The sequence below is a fragment of the Argentina silus genome, assembly GCF_951799395.1.
Source record: "Argentina silus genome assembly, chromosome: 22".
NCBI classification, from domain to species: Eukaryota; Metazoa; Chordata; class Actinopteri; order Argentiniformes; family Argentinidae; genus Argentina; species Argentina silus.
Window position 1 is genome coordinate 13,376,832 of NC_139676.1, and position 16,554 is coordinate 13,393,385.

At 45.6% G+C, this 16,554-nt stretch overlaps 2 protein-coding genes across 2 annotated transcripts in view; one reads left to right on the forward strand and one right to left on the reverse strand.

The window, feature by feature from the left end:
* Nucleotides 1-289: 289 nt before the first annotated feature.
* On the reverse strand, nucleotides 290-10,766 carry LOC310821601 (phosphatidylinositol 4-kinase type 2-alpha). Its single transcript, XM_083693695.1, has 9 exons — nucleotides 10,310-10,766; nucleotides 7,865-8,065; nucleotides 7,597-7,728; nucleotides 5,932-6,085; nucleotides 5,208-5,269; nucleotides 4,859-4,958; nucleotides 4,276-4,409; nucleotides 3,851-3,910; nucleotides 290-3,143 (listed from the first exon to the last, which is right to left on the reverse strand). The coding sequence occupies exons 1-9, from the start codon at nucleotides 10,646-10,648 to the stop codon at nucleotides 2,982-2,984; spliced, it is 1,344 nt and encodes a 447-aa protein (XP_083549821.1). The 5' UTR covers nucleotides 10,649-10,766; the 3' UTR covers nucleotides 290-2,981.
* Nucleotides 10,767-14,544: 3,778 nt separating this feature from the next.
* The window catches only part of cdc25d (cell division cycle 25 homolog d), a gene marked incomplete at both ends in the record, with an annotated part of 2,869 nt that continues 859 nt past the window's right edge, over nucleotides 14,545-16,554 (forward strand). The window contains 4 exons of the mRNA XM_083693647.1: nucleotides 14,545-14,607; nucleotides 14,996-15,058; nucleotides 15,912-16,010; nucleotides 16,201-16,466. Of these exons, the coding sequence (XP_083549773.1) occupies nucleotides 14,545-14,607; nucleotides 14,996-15,058; nucleotides 15,912-16,010; nucleotides 16,201-16,466 (491 nt within the window). The remainder of the gene's footprint in view (nucleotides 14,608-14,995; nucleotides 15,059-15,911; nucleotides 16,011-16,200; nucleotides 16,467-16,554) is intronic.

Here is a 16,554-nt window from a genome sequence, read left to right on the forward strand (position 1 = left end):
CGTTTTCGAAATCAAACACTTGAAAAATACATGGAGACAGCATTACATGTCTGTGTTTATAATACCATTATACAAGTATAATCAACAAACAAATCATCACCATGTTTTCCCAGGATTAAGGAGGTGTCATTGGGCCATCCTGAGAGCGACACTGAGGGGGACCCCGGCGATTTCGGGGCCCTAGAGCCTCTCCCTGGAGGGTCGGAGGGGGCAGAGGGAGGCGTCCCATCGGTGGAGCCACAGCGGCCCTGCGAGAGACCTGTGGCGTCCCCTGGGACGTCCTCGTGGAGGGCGGGAGGCGTGAGGCAGGAGGGGACAAAGGATCCAGAACGCTACCTGCATCGCATACTTCACTAACCTCAGAGAGAAGACCAGTGACTAACTTAACTTCTAACCCGTCAGTTACTTGCTATGTGATTGGTCAACTCTTACATGTCCACCAATTAGGGCGTGGCATTCCAATGCAGAGTTGTCAGCAGTTGGCCCCCAACGGCTGAATGAATTACATTTTCCGACTGAGGGAGTCCTCACTGACGTCGGGCCACCCAAACCAAAGGAAGTGGAAGGAAGGACGAAGTCACAAAGACTGTGTCCCAATAGTCTTTCCTCTATTCTTCACATCCTCCCTCCTTGCTTCCTTCCCCCAAGGTTCCTCCCCTTTTGATATTCTGCTCCAATGCTTTTTGAGAAGGAAGCGAGGAGAGAGGACGCGCGGAATAGAGGATAGACGATTTGGACGCACCTAAAGTCTCCTTTATTGTGAAAGCACTTCACTGTCAAAACTTCACTGATAAAAGCATCTGCTCAATGGCATCTGTAAAAGCAGCTACTGTGGTTCTGTGTTTCCATCCCAAATCAATACTACGCCTCCTTGTGGATCTGAAAGGAGTCGGATAGATGGAAGGTTTGCAATAGCCAAGATAAAGGGGCAAGGAGTTGATGATGTTGCATTAGGTATCTATGTCAAGTGTCAAAGCGACGTTGTATTAATGTGTTTGTGTGTTTGTGTTTGAAATTAAAATGCATTTTCAGGACAAACGACACAAAATGTTGTAATTAATGGAATACAGTTTTGTTAGAATCTTTCATTAAATATATTACATACAAATTATACAGTGCATTGTCACAATACATTTCAGGTCAGTTAGATACATCAGCAGGAAATTATGTTTGTGTGTTTTTTTCTCTTGTTTTTTTTTCTTTTTAAAAGGTGTTCTGTCTTCCACCTACATGTCAGAAAATTAACAAAAACTGAAATCAAAGTTGACCACTCCAAGACAAAGACCAAAGAGGGGGAGTTGATAAACCTCCACCTCATTCCATCTCACAGATGGACTAGTCTAGTCACCTCCCACCTGCTCAGTTGTACCCCGGGGTTAGGCTTAATGAGCTGAGGCAAACGAAGAGTGGCCTTCTTCACATACATGCTGAATTCCAAATGGAAGCCCTAGCCCCTAGGCAATCCTGTGGATCTGAGAGGATTGGATAGGTTTAAGCAATATGGCGGCATGTCAATCCAGCCAATTAGAGAGCAAAATGAAGCCATATGACCACATCGCTGACATCTATCCAATCCTCTCAGGTCTACAGGAGTGGGGAAGGGAAAGTGACTAGGAGTAAACTACTGCTGTGCCCCATTTCTTCACCCACCTCCTGAAGTATGCACTTGTACATTTCCCCGCATTGATTTGAAAAGCATAGGATTGGTTTAAGCATGGGCTCCTACACCAATCTTTCACAATGTAAATCCATTGGCAAAGTACACAAATAGGGACGCAGCATTGAGGTCAGCCGTGGAGAAAAGAGTAATTAACAACCCCATGACTCCACTCCCCCACTGTCAATTGCAGGTCCTCTTCCGAGCGACAGGGGGCAGTAGAGTCCAATGACAAGTCATTGTACTACAGACGGGCAGAAAGAAGGAGCCTATTCCTTCCACGTATGCTCTCCAAACAAAAAAGGAAAAAAAAGAGCTCTCCACCCCACATCCAAACACGCTGCAATTGCTGCAGGTCCGCTTCCTAACAGACAGGGGGCAGTAGAGCACTGTGAGACCAACGAGTGCACATAAATTTGCCGCTATCCACCAAGTGAGGCCATAAGGAATGCAATGCTTCCCACCAAAGCTCAGAGTGTGTGTTACTCCACCTGGGTCCATGTGGCTACAAGGTGGTCTAGAATCGTCCAAACGTTTATTTGTGTCCAGTAAAGTCTCTTACAAGGCTCTGTTCCTCAGTGGAAGATATAACACCTTTCATCATCATCACCATCGACATCCATAAAAGGCACAGAGACAAATATAGGGAGAGATGCATGATGTTCTTCTTCACTCCTCTGTCATGTCTTTCTATCATTCACTCGCTTCCTGTACCGTCGGTGTCCAGAGGGATGGGGTCCAGAGGGATGGGGTTCAGAGGGACAGGGTTCAGAGGGACAGGGTCCAGAGGGATGGGGTCCAGAGGGATGGGGTTCAGAGGGACGGGGTCCAGAGGGACGGGGTCCAGAGGGGTGGGGTCCAGAGGGGTGGGGTTCAGAGGGATGGGGTCCAGAGGGACGGGGTTCAGAGGGATGGGGTCCAGAGGGTTGGGGTCCAGAGGGGTGGGGTCCAGAGGGACAGGGTTCAGAGGGATGGGGTCCAGAGGGACGGGGTCCAGTGGGAAGATTCCAGTTCCCCTCACACTCACACACTCACACACACACACACACACACATCCGCACATGCATCCTCACACGCACACACTCCCACACACACCCCAACCATACACGTGTACACACAAACACACACGCACGCACGCATGCACGCACCCACCCCCGTGTACACACGTGCATGCATGCACGCACACACGTACACGCACACACACATACACGTGTGCACACATGCACGCATACACACACTGCCCTCCACAAACATGCACACTGACCCAAACACATCCATGCTGCCCTCCTGACACACACACTCACTCACACCCCGCCCCTCTCCTCTACCACCAGGTGAAGAAGGGTCTTCTGCTCTGGAAGCTCTGTGTGTAGGACTCGCTGTTGGCCCTCTGGGGGGCCCTGGCCGTCTCCACGATGACGGGGGGCATCTGGACTAGCTGCAGGGGGGTCTTCCCGTCCTTCATAGCCTGGCTAAGGTTCAGGATCTGGGGCATGGCAGACAGGGTGAGGGGGGTGGAGAGAGAGGAAGGAAGGGGGGGGGGGGTTAGGGGGGTTGACAGAGAGGGAGTTTCGGTGGATATAATCAGTGAAATGTACAGTACTTAGAAAAGATTAGGGCTGCAACTAATGGTTATTTTGTAATCGGTTAATCTGTCGGTTATTTTATTGATTAATCGAGAAGTTTAAACGATTCATTTACAAAAACAAACATGTTTTTAAATGCAATGATAAAGGCAACTGGGCCGTTATTAAAAACGTAGCAATAGCTGCCTAGCTACATGGCTAGCCTCAGGGCTAGCGTCAACACTTGCACGGCTGCGGCGGGATGTTTCCTTCTCAAGTGTCGGTGCCTGGCAGCGGTACTGCTGTGGTACGGTACTGCTGTGGTACGGTACTGCTGTGGTACGCCGTTTGGGCTTTGCACGGCGAACAAATCGTATGCCATATTATTTCGTTCCTAGCGATAGCGTTTATAGCGTTCCCACACTTTAGAAGCTCGTAGTCATTTTACGTTGAGGGACGCTCCTCAGCTCAGACAACGGGGTTCGCCTTCGCTAACTTCAAAGCGAAAATAAATAAATAATGGAAATCGACAAATTGACGTCATCAACCGCATCGATTACGCCGACTAATCGTTGCGGCTCTGGAAAACATGTTGATGCTTAGAGGGGTTTTCTTAGCTGTAACTCACCTGTCCTCTCATAACCGCTATCTGCTTGTGGAACTGTCCCCTGTCGAAGCCAGGGTCTTTCTGCGAGAGAGACACACACAGACAGACACACAGACAGACAGACAGACAGACAGACACAGACACAGACACACCAGAGGTTTGAACTTCATACACAAAAACATCAGAGTTTAACAAATGAGTCAATTCAGTTTGCATCTCCCCCCTCAATTTCTCGCTTTCCCTCTCTCCATCCTTCTCTCTCCATCCTTCTCTCTCCATCCTTCTCTCTCCATCCTTCTCACTGATTGTTCCTCTCCCATTCCATCTTGTTTTTCCTCTCACTTTCCCCTCCTCCCCTCCCCTTGCTTTTCCCCTTCTCCTTTCCCTCCCTCTCTTTCTTTCTCCCACCCTCCCCCTTCCTTCCTTCCCCCCCCCTCTCTTCTCACCTTAAACAGCTCATAGAGGTCCTCTTCCAGGTCTTTGATGAAGTTGGGGTCAGCAAGTTTGGGCAAGACCAGCTCTCTGATCTCCTGGGAGAAGGGGACTTTGGCCTGGGACAGCCACGCCCAGTAGAACGGGTCTGTGATTGGTCAAACACAGAGCACACTGTTATAACCTAGGCAATGATTGGTCAGAAACAGAATGGCTCTCTTTTGCATAGGCAGCGATTGGTCAAAGATAAAATCTATCTTTCTAACATGTTGTAAGCATTCATTTCATCGGTCAAAGAGGGAATACATATGTTTAACGCTAGCAGGGCTTGGTCAAAGGTAGAGTGCATCTCTATAATGAGATTGGCCAGTGGAACAGTTACCCAGGGAACAGTTACCCGTGGAACGCTGTTTCTTTACAACATATACAATGATGGGTCAAACGGAGCAGAATGCATCTCTATAACCTGTGTGTATGTGTATGTATGTGTGTGTGTGTGTGTGTGTATGTATGTGTGTGTGTGTGTGTGTGTGTGTGTGTGTGTGTGTGTGTGTGTGTGTGTGTGTGTGTGTGTGTGTGTGTGTGACTAAAACTCACAAGCTCTCCAGGAGTCAGGGTGTTTGAGAGGGAAGGCCAGGCCGTTGTCGATGGCTGCCAGCTTAATGATAGGATCCTTCACCACCACCCAGTCTGTGTCCTAGAGAGAGAGAGAGAGAGACAGAGAGAGAAAGACAGAAGGGAGAGAGAGAGAGAGAGAGAGAGAGACAGAAGGGAGAGAGGGAGAGAGAGAGAGAGAGAGAGAGAAACAGACTCAGTGATGAAGAGGATAACTAACTAAAAAACAACATGCACATGCGCACATGCGCACACACACACACACACACACACACACACACGTCTGTCTGTCTGTCTGTCTGTCTGTCTGTCAGTCTGTGTGTCTACTTACTCTATTCCCCCCCGGATCCATGGGAAGGTCATACTTTAGGAGCCAGTTGTCATTGCCTCGATCTGTGTAGAGAGAGAAGCCAGTTCAAACGTAAACACTGACCACAAAGCCCTTAAATCTCCAACTGCCAAATAATTCCTACCTAGAGTGCCACGTGTTCCATGTGGTGTTTACCCAGCAACAGTACTTTGATTGGCTACAAAATGAAGCATCATAATTCATGCATTTTTGTTGAATAAAGTCACCCTTGGCACTAAATGAGCTAACTAAAAGTACCAAGCAGTGCTTATCTAGAGTGAGATGAAGAAGGAAGGGACAGAGATGACATCATAAAACAGATCAGGAAGTGTAGGGTCCATGGTAGCCAATTAAGGTTGCCCATGTCCTGATACACTTCCTGTGTATGACATCACCGTCCAATCCTTCTTCTGCTGGGCTGCTGCTGCTGTTTCAGGTTCATTAAGAGTTTAAAAGCGCATTGCACACAGGGCCACAACATTATTCAGATAACCACACCCGCCTCTCCCTCTCTCCCTGTCCCTGTCTCTCGAGGCCTGTTCAGCACGGTGCAACTTTCAGATAGAAATCCACTGTGTAGAGCAGATCAGAGTGTCTGTCACATAGAAACATCAGCTCTGTGTGTTCTATTTCTATCTGCAACGTTTCATCTCGCCGAAACCCGCCCCCCCCGGTGCATCGACGACGTCGTCGTCGCCGTGGTTACCTGTGTTCCTGATGATGTAATCCAGGACGACCAGCCTCTCGAACTGGAGCTGCAGCTGGCGGTTGGTGTTCTCAGGTAGGGGCTCCGCCTCGAACCTCCGCAGCCAGAAGTCGGCATCTTTGTAGCCCTCTACAAAGAGCTGGAAGGACCCCACCTGGAGGACAGGGTGACGGAGAGGGTTAGGGTTGGAGGTCCAAGCTTTTTTTTTTTTTACAAAAACATTTATAATAATAATATTATTATATGGCATTTAGCTGACGCTTTTATACAAAGCGACTTACATGATCAGTCGATATTTCTGTGGAAAAAAAGCGGCAAGCTAGATTTCCATGACTGTTTGGTTGGAGTCACGGTGGGTAACTGTTTGGTTGGAGTCTCGGTGGGTAACTGTTTGGTTGGAGTCTCGGTGGGTAACTGTTTGGTTGGAGTCTCGGTGGGTAACTGTTTGGTTGGAGTCTCGGTGGGTAACTGTTTGGTTGGAGTCACGGTGGGTAACTGTTTGGTTGGAGTCACGGTGGGTAACTGTTTGGTTGGAGTCACGGTGGGCAAACCTTGGACCTACTCCGGCTCTACGTGGGTAAGATTAGATGCCACTCTCCTGTGTCCTGTCGTTATTTCTTGTGTCTTTGGACATGTGACACAGTGAAATGTCCCAACCACTGATCTACAGACAGATTTAATTTATTATATTGTATTGTTGATTTATTGATTGTTGTTGTACGAAGACTTAGAATCATGCAGCATTTCACTGCTGTATGCGATGCATGTGACCAATAAAATCTGATTTGATTTTGATTTGATTTAATACCATTTCTCCACGTCATAGAAAGGCTGTGTGCGCATAGTCAGGGCGGAAGAGAGAGTGATAAGGATGCCTCGGGAAACAAGGAACTTCGGATACAAACAAACTGAGATAGAAAGCTTTTTTCCAACTGATTGTCATCTGTGACCGATGGGCTGAAGTACGGCCTCTGAATGATGTCTGATCAGGCCCTTGCTGCTTCATTTGAACACTTTCTAAAAATGACAGATTTGCTGTGTTGACTTACCATTAAAGATAGCTCGTCCCGTGTACAACACGGGTGTCGTCACAAATGAAAGGATCGATCAAAGTTAGAAAATTCATTATAAATTCATGTTTTTTTTGGCGCTGTTCATTCATGAGTCTATGTTTTTTTTAGTTTTTTTTTAATCCAAAGCGACTTACTAACAAATACATATGTTTCAATTAAGTGAATCATCTCTACCTCAGTCATCATAAGAAAAACGCTTGTTAACTAACATGTAATTCTCTATTTATAGTCTATAGTTTATAGTCTATAGTTTATAGTTTATAGTCTATAGTTTATAGTCTATAGTTTATAGTTTATAGTCTATAGTTTATAGTCTATAGTTTATAGTCTATAGTTTATAGTTTATAGTCTATAGTTTATAGTCTATAGTCTATAGTTTATAGTCTATAGTTTATAGTCTATAGTTTATAGTTTATAGTCTATAGTCTATAGTTTATAGTCTATAGTTTATAGTCTATAGTTTATAGTCTATAGTTTATAGTCTATTGCATATCCTCGTGGATAATGGCGACAGCAAACACAGTACAACACAACAGAGAAGAAGAGTCCCAACTGGAGCTCTCAGCATCCAGACCCAGACGACCAGGCCTACCTTGGGAGGCAGGCCGATCCGGTGGAAGCGCTGGCCCACTTTGGGCACCTTCTCCAGGGCCAGCCTCTTTCCCCGGGACTTGACCCTGTCTATGGCACTGTAATTAAACGTCTCACTGGCAAGGTACACCACCTGGGGGGGAGGGGAGGGGGGGGGTGAGAGAAAATGTGAGAGTGTGTGTGTGCATACGTGTGTGTGCATATGTGTGTGTGTGTGTGTGTGTGTGTGCGTGCATGTGTGTGTGCGTTGCGTATCCACCCTCCCCTACCTTGGTCCTGGGGACGATGTTGAGCTCTAGTTTCTGGTCGACCAAGCTGGCCCCTGCCTCTGAGAGGTAGCCCTGGTTAAGGACCAGGCAGTCCCGGCCGAAGCAGCAGGGACAACACAGCTTCTGCAGCCACTTGGTCCACTTGGGGTTGAGCTGGCCGTACGGCTCCTCGTTCTTCGGCTTAAACACCCCAATGATCTTCTGTGGACAAGAGACAGGGGAAAGGGGGGGGGGAGGAGACGTTATGATGTTTCTCAAATAACAATAAGTAGGCCACGTGTGTGAAAAAGGCCAATATCTGTTTCTCTTTCTCTCTCTCTTCTTGTTTTTAAAGCACAAATAAATATAAATAGAACCAAAAGTGAGTGGGTTTGTTTAGATACTGCATTTGTCAAGCAGAGACTTGCGTGTAAACGACAAACATTAAGGACCAGCATATCAGGTTTCACTGCCATCACAATATGCCCATAAAACCACAACAACTGGGAACTATGGATGTCTGTCTGTCTGTCTCATATCAGGTTTCACTGCCATCACAATATGCCCATAAAACCACAACTGGGTATGAGGTGGGTAAGGCCGATGAGAAAGCTTCTATTTTCAGTCTTTCTTCCTGATAAGCATGCCCCAATTTTGAGACAACAATAACATACAGTACAGTATAGGTACTATGGCACATGTGTCTCTGTGTGTGTGTGTGTCTGTCTGTGTGTGTGTGTGTGTGTGTGTGTGTATGTGTCTCTCTCTCACTCACACACACAATTCCCCTATTCTAACTATTCCCCTATTCAACCTACTCTAAACATGGAGGTCATTGAGGTGGTCTCAAGCCTTACGGTGACTGAACTAACACGTGACCACCAAAGCACCGGTGACTGTAACAGAGGGGTCTAGAAAGGGGGGGGGGGGTGCGGCTATACCCTGCACAGGATTAGTGTACGCATAGGCTGTTACACCAATCATAGCTTTTATGTCTGTGGAGTGGAGTGGACAAGCGTACACTTCAGGGAAAACTGTCGAGTTGGGACGCAGGGCTGAAGAGACAGAGCACAGGGATAATAACCTTAAAAGGACCTAGGCCTGAACTCACTCAAGTGTTCAAACTCCTGACTGTATGTGAGCAGCACTGGTCGCTCTAGGGCAACACCGTGTCCTAGCATTCATATGCAGAACCTGGTAAATAGCCAAAGTAATTGTGGTTCACAGAGGAAGTAAGATGCGCTTGAATTCACTAAAGTCCAAAGTTACAGTTCCTTTTTTATCTGAGCTACAGAGAAATGTGTGGCTGTGTCTGTGGAGCTGAGTGGTACATATTGTTGGGTAACATGCAACATAATAATAGGCTGTGGGTCATCAGGCCTAGATCTCCCCCACAGATGTGTGTCATCAGTTGACACTGTGTGGTCAATCTAATCAAGGGAAATGTTGTATCTGACCAAACACTTGTGACTGACTATTCATCTCTGTAACTGTGGGTGTTAAGGAGGCTTTGAGACAGCACTGGCTGATTTCTCCTTGATTTTCCTCATGCTCCTTTTAAAAAAAAAAATGCAACTGAGAACAATATTTGTTTCTTGGAGGTGTTGTTTGATGTACCAGCCAAAGCCATAACCTTCAACATTTCTCAAGGTGAATGGGATGAATTCACCTCCAATCACGCTCTGTTCTCAGAAATAGAAAGAAAAACCTATATTCTAACTAATTGTTTTCTACACTTTTTTAGTCAATAGCCACATAGACCATTTTGAACAGAAAGAGTTTTGGGTTTTTTCGCCATCAGTAACCCTCTAACCCACTTTAAAAATCACATGATTCTCTTTTTCTTGCCACCAGTTCACTGATGACTAACACAGACGGATACGCTGCTTATGTAGAACGGTAACTGACACACGGTTATATAGATCTGACAGCGTGCTTGCCCTTATTGCGCAAGGCTGACACATGAGCATGAGTGAGCAATCAGCCGCTAGGAAATCTGTTGGTGTGCAGTAGCAGTGACACCAGGCCTCTATTTCTGTATGAGGGCCACTGCATCAACTGTACAAAAGTGCTCTTGAAAAGACAACCAAAAGTAGGCAATATTTTAGCGCCTACATGAACAATGGGAGCTTTAATTCAGCAATCTGATTATCTCAGTCTCACTGGTATTTGCAAGTCATAGTGAGGTAGACGCAGAGGCCTAGTTGTTGGCTTTACTACTAAACATAGTAAGGTTTTACCCGCAGAGGTCTATGGAAATAATAATTAAATGTGTTCCAACAGGTACATCAAATTTGATTGCTAAAGGGATACTCGACTTGTCAATATTGTTGTCATTTAGGCCTATGGTCAACAATAGAAGAATGGCTTGAATTGATCAACAACACAGGCAAAAACATAGACATGTATTGTTGCTTAAAGTGAATAAAATAATGTTCGAGACTTTGTTTAATGCGTTTCTCTTACCCCCTGGGAATCTTTGACAAAATAGCTGCCACTGGACCCTTGATAGATCCGCTCCGGGTATATCCCCTCTTCTATGGCGTGCTCGGCCTTTCGAATTATTTCTCTGAATTCTGGATCCTCGGAGAACTCGTTCCTGTGCGGTTCTCGCGGCGAGCCTCCCCGGTCACGTTCCAATAGTGGCTGTCTTTCCCGGTTGCGTCCCGGACTCCCAGCCGGGATGCGCACCACCGATCCCGGCGTGCCTCCAAATCCGCCGCGGGGGCTGGTGGGCTCCGTGGGACAGTAGCTGAAATCGTTTGAGTCCCGGAGTGGGGAGACTAGGGGGCTTGTCTCGTCCATGCCGAGGGGTACGGAGGGAAAGAAGGAGAGAAAGGAGGAAAAATGGATGAGGGAAAGACGACGGGACGGGATTTGTTTGTCTATTTGCCGACGTAAACTAATGTAACGTAGCCCAAACACAAATCAGCTGACAGTCAGCTTCCGGGAGGAGGCGGAACCACGTGGTGAACGCTGTATTCTTTGACCAATCAGTGTTTAGTTTTGATTGTCAAAAATGCTATTGGCCGAATTCATGTCATCTCCGGGGGGCATGTGACAAATTGCCACACAATTTAAATACAGTGCAAATTTACATTGTTGTTCCATGCGTTCAGTACATATTGCTTGGCTGTCATTTCTTGGTCAAACAGTCGATTCAGGTGATGTACTCTGTGGAGTAGCTTGGGCAAAGTTACTATAGGCTACCCACTGCATTGGTGGAGATTGTTATTAATTGTATGTATTTCAGAATCCTTTGAGATTTTAGATTATTTCATGTGACCTACATGTGACTGAGCAGTCCCTTTGAGATAATAATAATGTATTTAACCTATTGCAAAGGAAAGCCAAAGTTCACACACACACACACACACACACACACACACACACACACACACACACACACACACACACACACACACACAAACAATTCACAGTAGTAGTGCAAGGTGCAAAGTGCAAAGGTCACTGATAGAGTGGAGCCCTGTTATCAAACAAATGGTGACTGGCAGAATTTCTATGATTAACAAGAATAATGTTGCAATCTACATGCAGACAATTACTTGATGTGCGAGTCGAAATACATGCAAACTGAAGGCTATGAGGCAAAATTGAACCACGAATAGCTTTCGGAAGTCATCGAATTGTTTAATCAAATGATCATCCCACAAAAGGATCTCATCACGACGAATGGCGCTTCAACCCGCCAAAGCCGCTGATAGGCTGATGCCGGTGGCACGGTCATGGTGGCAGTGTTTTGGGTTTGGTGACAGGGGGTGGCTTGGCTGGGTGAGGGGGCGGGGACGTGGCCCATGCCGTGTGTCGTGTGGCTGTGTTGTAGCAACCACCGTTGTCACGGGGAGGGGGCTGAGGCATCCCTAATATGCGGGGAGGGGAGGATGCGAGGCTCATATCATCCATCATCAACACACAGGTAGGATGGTTTCGTGTGTCACAACTTTGAGCAGGATCTTGAAGTTGACTGGTGTAGAATGTTCTTATGACTCAACAAACTATAGTTGTTGTTGTTGCTGTTGTTGTTGTTTTTTAAATCATTGGGCTACTTAAACATATTTCATTATGATTTAAATTATAACCTATACTTTTCGCTAGCTTTACATGGAGGTCACAGCGCTCGACATCTCACCGGAAAATGTGGGAAATACGCATTCGCCCAACGACACCGTGTGGAGCCTGTCACCAGACGCCGGACCCTCACCTCTCTCGGACCTCTCCCTCAGCCTGCGGTGCCTCTGCTGTCATGACACGTGAGTTTAAATTTGTAAAAGCTGTAGAAAGCAAGCTGTATCACATGCCAATAAAGCAATAAATAGCATACGAAAATAGTTTATCCTTTTGTAAAACATATTATAAACAAATAACATAAAGAGGCATGACGCATAGAGCATGTGGTCACTGAAAGTGACTGCAAAGGTCTAAATAATGAAAAATGGAATTTCTTTAAATTACATTTCACACTCAACAGCGACACCCCAGTGAAAAAGCTTCGGCTGTCGCCTGAGTTGGTGCCTCCCAGTCCCCCGGGCGCGACCCCCCCGAGAGAAGAGACGCCGACAGGTCCAGGCAAGCGCTGACTGACCAAGACATTATTGAGCAGGCACCGCACGGCTTGATAACGCTGTCTTAATTACAACACCTCAGAAGCACTTGTTATGGGGATTTAAATCCAGTTTGCCCAGTTTATTCCAGTGTATTTTTTGTTGATGCTGAAGTGAGCAGGTTGTGATGATTTCATTCAACCCTCCCTGTCATATATCAATTGTTTTCATAGATATACATATAGCATATGCTATGTTAATATTATATATAAAAGTTTGGATTAGAAATCAAACAATTACGTTAAAGTAGAGATTCTCATCTTTTATTTGATGGTATTTATTGGTTTCACCATTCAGACATTACAACACTTTTTATGCATAGTCCCCCTATTTCAGGGCACCAAAAGTAATGTGAAAATTGACTTGATAGGCATTTCTGGTGAGTCAAGTGTGTTCCGTCACATCATTTGTGCAGGCATAAGACACCTGTCAATGTCTAGTATTGATTCTAGGCTTTGCGTTCGCCTTTGGAGTCTGCTTTTGGTGTCTGTCAGCATAAGGACCAACATGGGGGACTATGTGTACAACATTTTGTAATTTCTGAATGGTGACACCAATTTGTACACAAATACCATCAAATAAATGCTGAGAATCTCAACTTTAACCCCATCTCTCTCTCTCTGTATATATATATATATATATGCAACATCCCTATAGTCAAACCCTAATGTTTTTTCTTCCCTTTTCATCTGTGTATTGTAGGTAAAACCCTGTCAGAGTCTGTGAACAGGAGAAGGGGAGAGAGGTGAGAATATGGATAGGCCTATATCAAGTTGTTAAATACTTAATTGTGCAAATTTTGCAAGAACTTAAGCACTTAATTGTTCCACTCCCATTGCTTTTGTTCATAGGCTCCTCTCCCCTGGGTTTTCTGCTCCAAAAATGGTGAGTCACCTGACAGAAAGACTATTGTGAGAGTGTGTGTAGTCGGCTAATACACTGAGAAAATGTCCTCAGTTGTCATCAGCAATTGACTGGAAAAGACTGAGCGTAATAGCAAATACAGTATGTGCACAAAATACACACATTATGTGAATTATCGCACCAAAAAAAGGTTTCGGCCAAAATAGGTATAAATAGAAAATGTTGTTCATGGCACTCCTATTGGGGGGCCTTTTCGCCCAGCTAAAGAACATGTCTGGTTAAAACATTACTGTAACAATATGGTATTATCATGGTCATGTGGCTCTGCAGAAGCGTCTGCGAGTTAGGCTGGCCACCCGGTTCCCCAGCGCTGCAGGACAGAGAGACCCGTCTACAGGGCACAGGGGACAACGATGCCCACTAGGGGGAGCCACCTCCTCTTCACAGGTGGATGGGAGCCCGCCAGACGTTCAGGTGAGATCCACGGGTGCATCTGAAAGGCATCAAAGTCACTCTGCGTCCAAATTCTCCACCCTTTTCCCTGTACGGTGCACTTGCCCACGACCCTTCATTGACTTGATAGGATTGGTTTAAACTAAGGATTGGTTTAAAACCCCATGGGGTAAAACCCCACACCAGTCCCATGCCTTTAGATCCATGCAGACCAGTCTACATTCCAGGGAAAAGGGGTTAATAATAATATAATAATATACGCCATTTAGCTGACAAAAAGTTTTTTTTAAAAGTATGCACTCACTGCAATGTAAGTCGCTTTGGATAAAAGCGTCAGCTAAATGGCATATATTATTATATATATATATATTATATAAGGACAGGTGAGAGCCCCCCTGGGAAGTCCTGGGAGGCATCCACCATGTTTCTCTCACCTATCCCTTCTGTCTAGATCAGTAAAGATGACAGAAAGGAGACCCCTTGATAGTGGTGAAAGGATAAACTTCACCAGCATGAATCATGATGTCCTTTTTTCCCCCACGAAAAATGTCATAACCATAATGAAATTCAACATAAATAACTTCTCTTGACAAGCTTAGGAGGAGTAGATAGCTTTAGGTTGCTGACTGTATTCACAAAGAAAGACTTCACTCCATATTTACCTTCTCTAAGTGGAAAGAGAAACAACAACCATTATTCTAGTTTACATTTTCCCAGCAGGAATTTCTCTTATTAAGGCGGGTCAAGTCCAGGGGAAGGCCGATGTCTCTCAGCGTCCTGGATGCTACTATGGAGGACAGGACTCTAACAGGAGACTTCAGTCAGGTACAGAATGACAACAGGCTTGGTCAGAGGATGCCTGAGGTCTATCAACTCACCAACTGCCAAAGCATTCCGGAACACTCACCACCTAGAGTGGCACGAAAGTGTTTTATGTGGTGTCTACCTAGCAACAGTACTTTGATTGGCTACTAAATAAAGTTTATTTAAATTTATTTTTTTTGTGAATAAAGTCACCCTTGGCACTCTAGAATGTTGACAGTTTGGGCGACTTTACTCACCCTCGGAGTTAAACTGACACAAACTGAAATCACTTGAGCACACTCTTAGAAAAGTAAAAAAGTTCTTCGGCTGTCCCTATGGGAGAATTTCAACTTGAGGAGTTTGTTCACCACTTCAACTCGGTTACACTTGCCTGTGTGTGCGTCCACAGCCGGTCCTGTTGCCTGTGGAGAGGATAGATCACCAGAACCTGCACTGCATATCAGCCCGGACAGTAAGCCCACTCCATCTTTGTTTTGTTGTTTTTTTGTCGGGTGGGGCAGTCCCACTCTTATACTTGTCTTTCATTGGATAGAGAGAGGTGGAGAGAGACAGGAAAGTAGGGAGGAGAGGCCATGTCAGCAGGGCGTGGGCCGGATTAGAAGCCACGGCGACATGGCCAGACATGTGCATTGTAGGCCATGGTGCTAGACCACTGGACCACCCCGGGCCACGCCCACTCCATCTTTAACTCCTCTTCTCTTCTCCCTACTTTCCTCTTCTGTTTCATGCCCCCTTCACTTTATCATCCATGATATCCAGTGTGCAACATGTGTGCTCAAATACTGCATTTCTGACTGACTTGAAATACTGTATATTGTTGTTAGATACAGGCGGCATATCTGAATGCTCATACTGCGACCAATTTAGTTGCCGTTTTAAGTATGTAAGATTAGAAAACGTTGCAGTGTGCGAAATGTACTTAAATTGAGTGTGTATAAAATGCCAGGATGTCATACTAGTTTTGCCTTTCCATGTAGTATGAATTCACTGCAGACTATTCAGGAAATCCTTTCGGATTTTAATCCCACAATTCAATGGAGCAGGTAAGGGAGGCGGGCCATAGCGAAATTTAACCAAATACCATGAACAACATGGTTGAGCTACAGATGACGACTTCTCGCGTTGTTTGTTGAAATGTGTCTCTTACTGAATACATTTTACTTAACAGTACGTTGTAAATAGTATGTAGTATGGGGAGTATGCGCTGTATACTTTAAGTAATCAGCAGGCAATATGAATTTTCGGACACGCCCAGTATTATTACTCTGGTAAACTGAGGGTGCATTTTTCCTAATGACCTGCAGATGGCGTCTCTGCTCAGAGGACAGTACAGTGACACAGTTGAAGACCTCCTCATCATCGACTGCCGCTACCCTTATGAATACCAGGGCGGACACATCAAGGTGAATTATTTGAATAAAACACTGAATCAAAAGACCACACAAATGTCAACTGTATTTACATTAAGTTTAACAAATAAGTTATATATAGCCCACTGTATTTGATAGGCCTGAACCATAACAGTTCACAACAGTTGAAATTGAGCGTCATACTAATCTAGGTTTTAAAGTTAGTTCTCAATGTGTCCAACAGGGGGCAGTCAACCTCCACAGCGAATCTCAGATTCAGGAGGCTTTGCTCCAGGTCTTTCCGTGGGGCAGGACTCCCACCAGACTCTCTGCAGAGGCCCCTGAACCAAGCATGAATGGTAGTCCATTGGAGGATGGAGGATTAAAGAGATCCAGCACCTCACCTCTAAGTGGAACCCCACCAGACCACAGGTCGCCATCGGAGGGGTCATCTCTGCGGAAACTAATCGTGTTCCACTGCGAGTTCTCGTCAGAGAGGGGCCCGAGGCTGTAAGAGAAAAACACTCTCAGACACAAGATGAAACTGATCTACCTCTGTGACACAGATAACTATACCATACAGTGTGTGTGTGTGTGT